The sequence below is a fragment of the Geotrypetes seraphini genome, chromosome 8 (assembly GCF_902459505.1).
Source record: "Geotrypetes seraphini chromosome 8, aGeoSer1.1, whole genome shotgun sequence".
Lineage (NCBI taxonomy): Eukaryota > Metazoa > Chordata > Amphibia > Gymnophiona > Dermophiidae > Geotrypetes > Geotrypetes seraphini.
The window spans coordinates 12,136,072-12,142,100 of NC_047091.1; the positions used below are offsets into that span (position 1 = coordinate 12,136,072).

Sequence of the window (6,029 nt, forward strand, 5' to 3'; positions counted from 1 at the left end):
CACATATTAGTCTATCAAATCCTGCGGAAGCCAAGTTTGCTCCATTTGGGTGAAACTTGCAACAGTAAACCTCTCCTTCATGTCCAGAGAGCAGCATTATGGGTGCCTGGAGGCTCGATGTCCTAGGGGGGCCCTTAAGCGTAGAAAGAAAAAAAGATGTTACATTCTTTGTATAGGTTATAAACTGTTACATAACAGTCAAATTAGAGAAGGAATCTAACTCTGTAAAAAAAAATTAAACACAACTTTTTCAACAATCAGTTATGCAGAAGCCAAAACATTTTGGCTCTGACAATGGCAGCTTATTTACTATGTTATTTCTGAACTTAAGAACTTTATAAATAACATTTAGTAGTCCTTTTACTAAGATGCGATATCTGTTTTAGCACGCGCTAAACGCTAACGAAGGCCAATGCGTCCATAGGATATAATGGACACATTAGCACGTGCTAGCGTTTAGCGTGCGCTAAAACGGCTACCACACCTTAGTAAAAGGACCCTTTAGACCAGGGGTGTCCAACCTGCGGCCCCATGAAGTATTTTGTGCGGCCCCAGTCGAGGGTGATGCAGTGTTTTCCTCTGCTGCCCCCAGGTGTTTACTGTCTTGCTGACTCCCTCCTTTGTCTTGCTGCAGCGTTTACACGTTTGTGCGGCCCCAGAAACATTTTTTTCGGCCAATGCGGCCCAGGGAAGCCAAAAGGTTGGACACCCCTGCTTTACACTATAAGTGGTATATAAATACTAAAAATAAATAAACCACAAAATTATAAAAAGGAAAACGTACTAAGTTGGGTTAGATCAGTGATTCGCAAACTGTGCGCCACCAGGGATTGAAGTACATACGAGTATCAGTTCCGCTGGTGATGCTTCTCCTCTCCACCCCCAAACAAACCTCATCTCATTTTCCCGGAACTCGAGGCCATGTCCAGAGGGCCTCTGAGCATGCGTTATCGTAGGCATGACATCATTACGTCAATGTCTGTGCATGCTCGCAGGCTCTCCAGACATAGCCCCGAGCTCAGGGAATACGAGATGAGGTTTGGGGCGAGGCTGGGTGGGTGTATCATTGAAAAACCATTTGCTCCATTAGTGTGAGGGAGCAAAAAAAGTTTGCAGGACATTGGGTTAGATCACACATCGAACTCAGCATCCAGTCTCCAATGGCAGCCACTCTGAGTCTCCTGCAAGTATCCAGCAGATTCTGTTGCTCATTCCCAGACTAGCAGGGGACAGTACTCATGCTTGCCTGCCACCTAGCAAATATTAAATGTACCTGTTCTCCAGAAAGATATTCTACTTTTTTTTTTTTAACCACCTAGCTATTTGACCCCCCATCCTCTTAACAGCAAATACGTTGAATGCTCTGATTATAGTTTCTTATCTTTTACAATCCTCGTGAATGTTTATTGTCCTATCAAGTACCAGGTCAGCAGGATGATGTTCTCCCATTTGTGATGCGGTATACTCACCAGTCACGAAGCATTCAACGTATTGCGAGACGTTACACCTTCATGCTGTCTTTACATCCTTGTATGTCAAACAGTAGACTATTGTTTGCTTTTAATAAGAATCTATCTGATCTTCTATGCCTCAACGTGTTACGTACAGAACTGGAACAGCCTGAAGGCCATTATGGACATACTAGTTGTGGACATTGTATGATGTGTCCAATTATGATGGAAGCCCAGACATTTACCCGCCCAGCCACACAACAGGATTATGCTTTATGTAGATGTACAACTTGCCAGTCTGAAGGAGTTATATATGCGATCCAATGCCCATGTGGCTTGTTATATGTTGAGCAGATGTCAATAGCGCCTTAAAGAAGAGACTGCTTGAACACAAATCTTGCATTGCTACACGTAGAATGGAAGAACCTTTAGCTTTTTTGACTTAAGATGTGTGTGTTGGAAATATGCAAGCACTCTGTACGAAAAGGAGATTGGTCAAGATATTTGCGACAGCGCAAGCAAAGATGGCTAGACAATTTGGGTTATGTGAGCCCTAAGGGTTTGAATTCCTGCCTAGAATGGTCAGCATTTTTCTGAGTAGCCAATTGGTTACATGATGGAGGAGATGGGCGGAATCTGTCCCATAAGCCTCGCTCTCTCAGCATCGGTGGTTGCCAGCACCATTTTTTTCACATTGTTGCTTACCCTGCTGACTTCATGAATGTTTGAACTTCAATCCCCTGACACAGCTAAGTGGCGAAACAGGGATTATCCTTGTCAGGAGTACTGGACAGCTGTATTTCCATGTGACAGCCCTGAGGAGCGCTGGAAGGATGCGTTTGTTTGCAGGAGCGCTGGACAGTCGCACTTGGATTGGAACAGATAAGTCCTGGTTTTACATTACAGATTTGGCAGTGGTGTATTTTTATGCCTTTCAAGTGTTTTCCTGGTGCAAGTTGCCTGTGTTATTCATCTGAAAACAGTGATTTTTTTTTTTTAACTGGTCTTGAAAGTGTACTACTGAATCATTGAGAATTGGAGTGTGAGTGGAGATTTTTTTCCTCAAAACCCATGAAGCTCAACTGAGGTTTTTTCCCCATTCATATATATTCCCAGTGATCCTTTGTTTCACTTTAGGATTTGGCATCCGCCAGGAACACTGTTTGCATATTTTCTAGGAGAAGGCTTTTTTTATATACTCGTATAGTAATATATCACCCCCAATTTGGCACCTACCATGCTCATATAATTAAGTTTAATTAAGCACGGTTACAATGAAGTAAAGGGTAATAAAGGGCATAGGACTTGAGAACTGAATGCCTCCAAGACTGAACTACTATGGATCAGGAAAGAAAAATGCTCCTACATCCCCCTTCCCTAACCTGGGAATTAACTACCTTGATGGCAAAGACGAAGTACGGAGCCTGGGAATTACTCTCAACTCAAACTTATCACTTTCCAAACACATCTCACAAGTAGTCTATTCATCCTTCTACTACCTCCGCCAGCTCCGAAAGATAAGAAACTACTTCACAGAACGTGACTTAACCCAACTATTCTAAGCCTTTATCCTTACACTCCTGGATTACTGCAACGCTTTATTCAACGGTCTTACAGCAAAAACATCAAACGACTACAGCAAGTTAAAAATGCAGCAATAAAACTACTGAAAAACCTACAAGCCCATGACCCAGTCTCTCCAGCACCAATATCGGCCCCACTGGCAGCCCATAATCAAACACTGCATTTTCAAAGGCCTAGTGTTGGCATATAAATCCCTCTACAATATGACACCCAAATACTTCTCGGACAAACTTCCTCTCTACACCCTAAAGAAAACGCTACGTTCCCAAGATGAAATATGCTTAAATACACCATCAGGACACTCCCTCCAACTCCAGACAGCGTGAAAACAATCCTATTCCCATTTCTTACTAAATCTCCAGAACAGCTTAACTCATCCTATTAGAACCCTTAAAGGACTTCTTAACTTTAGAAAAACTGTAAAAACCTACCTTTGTGCCTAGTCACTCCCTCAATCCTTTACTAGTATTAGTAAGTAATCCTATATGAAAATATATTTTAACACACTGTGCGTAAACCTTTTAAACCAGGGGTGTCCAACCTTTTGGCTTCCCTGGGCCGCATTGGCTGAAAATTTTTTTTCTGGGGCCGCGCAAACGCTGCAGCAAGACAGAGGAGGGAGCTGACAAGATGGTAAACACTGGGGGGCAGTAGAGGAAAACACTGCTTCGCCCTCAACCAGGGCCGCACAAAATACTTCACGGGGCCGCAGACTGGACACCCCTGCTTTAAATACTGAATGTAAGCTGTAAAGTTCTGAGCTCTTTGGGAAGAATGGGATATAAAAATAAATAAAAAAACCACTTTTCTGTGTGGTTACAATCAAAGCGGTTTATATATTTTAGACAGGTACTTATTTTATACCTGGGCCAATGAAGTGTTTTGTGACTTGCCCAAAGTCAGAGAGAGCTGTAGTGGGAATCGAACTCAGAACTTCAGGGTGCTGAGGCAGCTACTCTAACCACTAGACTAGGATTACCATATATGCCTCCAGAAAAAGAGAGGCCAGATCGAGACATCCGGGTTTTACTTCCATTGCTTTCAATAAAAGTAAAATACAGATGTCTCAATCCAGCCTCCTTTATCTGGAGCCATATGGTAACCCCTATTTCTCCTCCACACATAAAAGCAGACCTAAGTGTTTTAAAATCAAGGTGTTACAAAATGCAACTACACTTATTACTAGCTTATTTCCCCCAAATATGTATTTAGTGAAAAGTGCTTCTCTAAAACAGTGCTTCTGAACTCAGTCCTGGAGTACCCCCTTGTCAGACAGGTTTTCAGGATATCCACAATGAATATGCATGAAAGAAACATGCATATAACGGAGGCAGTGAAAACAAGGGAGGTACTCCAGGACCGAGTTCAGAAACACTGATCTACTTGATAAACTGTCATTTTATTGAAGGCTAGAACAGGGTTTCTCAACACGGTCCTGGATTTCCCTCTCGCCAGTCCAGGTTTTCAGGATATCCACAATGAATATGCACGAGATTGATTTGCATTCACTGCCTTCATTGTATGCAAATCTCTTTCGTGCATACTCACTGTGGATATTCTGAAAACCCGGATTGGCAATGGGGGTACTCCAGGACCGAGCTGAGAAACACTGCTCTGAAAGGGCTCGATGTCTTTGGGCAAAGTTTCTTCAACCCCCCAGAGTCGAGACAACGCATTAGATCAGGGGTGTCAAAGTCCCTCCTGGAGGGCCGCAATCCAGTCGGGTTTTCAGGATTTCCCCAATGAATATGCACAAGATTGATTTGCATTCACTGCCTTCATTGTATGCAAATCTCTTTCATGCATACTCACTGTGGATATTCTGAAAACCCGGATTGGCAAGGGGGGTACTCCAGGACCGAGCTGAGAAACACTGCTCTGAAAGGGCTCAATGTCTTTGGGCAAAGTTTCTTCAACCCCCCAGAGTCGAGACAACGCATTAGATCAGGGGTGTCAAAGTCCCTCCTGGAGGGCCGCAATCCAGTCGGGTTTTCAGGATTTCCCCAATGAATATGCACAAGATTGATTTGCATTCACTGCCGTCATTGTATGCAAATCTCTTTCGTGCATACTCACTGTGGATATTCTGAAAACCCGGATTGGCAAGGGGGGTACTCCAGGACCGAGCTGAGAAACACTGCTCTGAAAGGGCTCGATGTCTTTGGGCAAAGTTTCTTCAACCCCCCCAGAGTCGAGACAACGCATTAGATCAGGGGTGTCAAAGTCCCTCCTGGAGGGCCGCAATCCAGTCGGGTTTTCAGGATTTCCCCAATGAATATGCATGAGATCTATTTGCATGCACTGCTTTCAATGCATATTCATTGGGGAAATCCTGAAAACCCGACTGGATTGCGGCCCTCAAGGAGGGACTTTGACACCCCTGCGTTAGACTGTGAGACCACCAGGGAAAATGCTTGAGTACCCGGTTGTAAAACCGCTTTGATAGCCTTGATAGGCGGTATATAAAAACCTAATAAACTTGATTTTCTACAAGTAATTTTTTTTTTTTTTCACTGCCTGAAATTCTCTCGCAACCCTTGGTATTAGGAACACACTAGCTTCCCTTCAATGCTCTCAGGACGAGTCCTCTCAGCCCCATGTCCCTTCCCTCACCGCTGGCACCAGCGCCTGCTGAGTCGTCGCCGTCGCCGTAGCCGTGGCCGTGGCCGTGGCCCCCGCCGCCACCAGCTCATGTCGGCCTTTCTTCGCCGCCGGCGGCAACAGCACCAACTCCTGCCCTTTCCTTTTGTTCTGCTCAATCATAACGACCGGCAGGGGAATTCACTCAGCAGCGCCGGCGACCAGGCCGCGGCTTCCACCAGAAAACAGGCCAGCGCGCGCAACGCAAGCGTCACCGGCGCGGACAGTCGCCGCAGAACCGCACGACGCGTTCCAAGCCTCTCCCTGGCTCTCCGGTCTCATGGGTGATTGGCCGATGCTCGAGGCGCGTGCTGGAGAAAGCTACTGGGGGGAATTGATTTGGCTAGTGTTACA

At 45.0% G+C, this 6,029-nt stretch overlaps 1 protein-coding gene across 1 annotated transcript in view; it reads right to left on the bottom strand.

The window, feature by feature from the left end:
- The window catches only part of SNRNP40 (small nuclear ribonucleoprotein U5 subunit 40), a 48,534-nt gene extending 42,511 nt beyond the window's left edge, over positions 1 to 6,023 (bottom strand). The window contains exons 1-2 of the mRNA XM_033955843.1: positions 5,649 to 6,023; positions 4 to 133 (exon numbers count right to left, since the gene is read on the bottom strand). Of these exons, the coding sequence (XP_033811734.1) occupies positions 4 to 133; positions 5,649 to 5,798 (280 nt within the window). The 5' untranslated portion in view covers positions 5,799 to 6,023. The remainder of the gene's footprint in view (positions 1 to 3; positions 134 to 5,648) is intronic.
- Between the last annotated feature and the right edge of the window lie 6 nt (positions 6,024 to 6,029).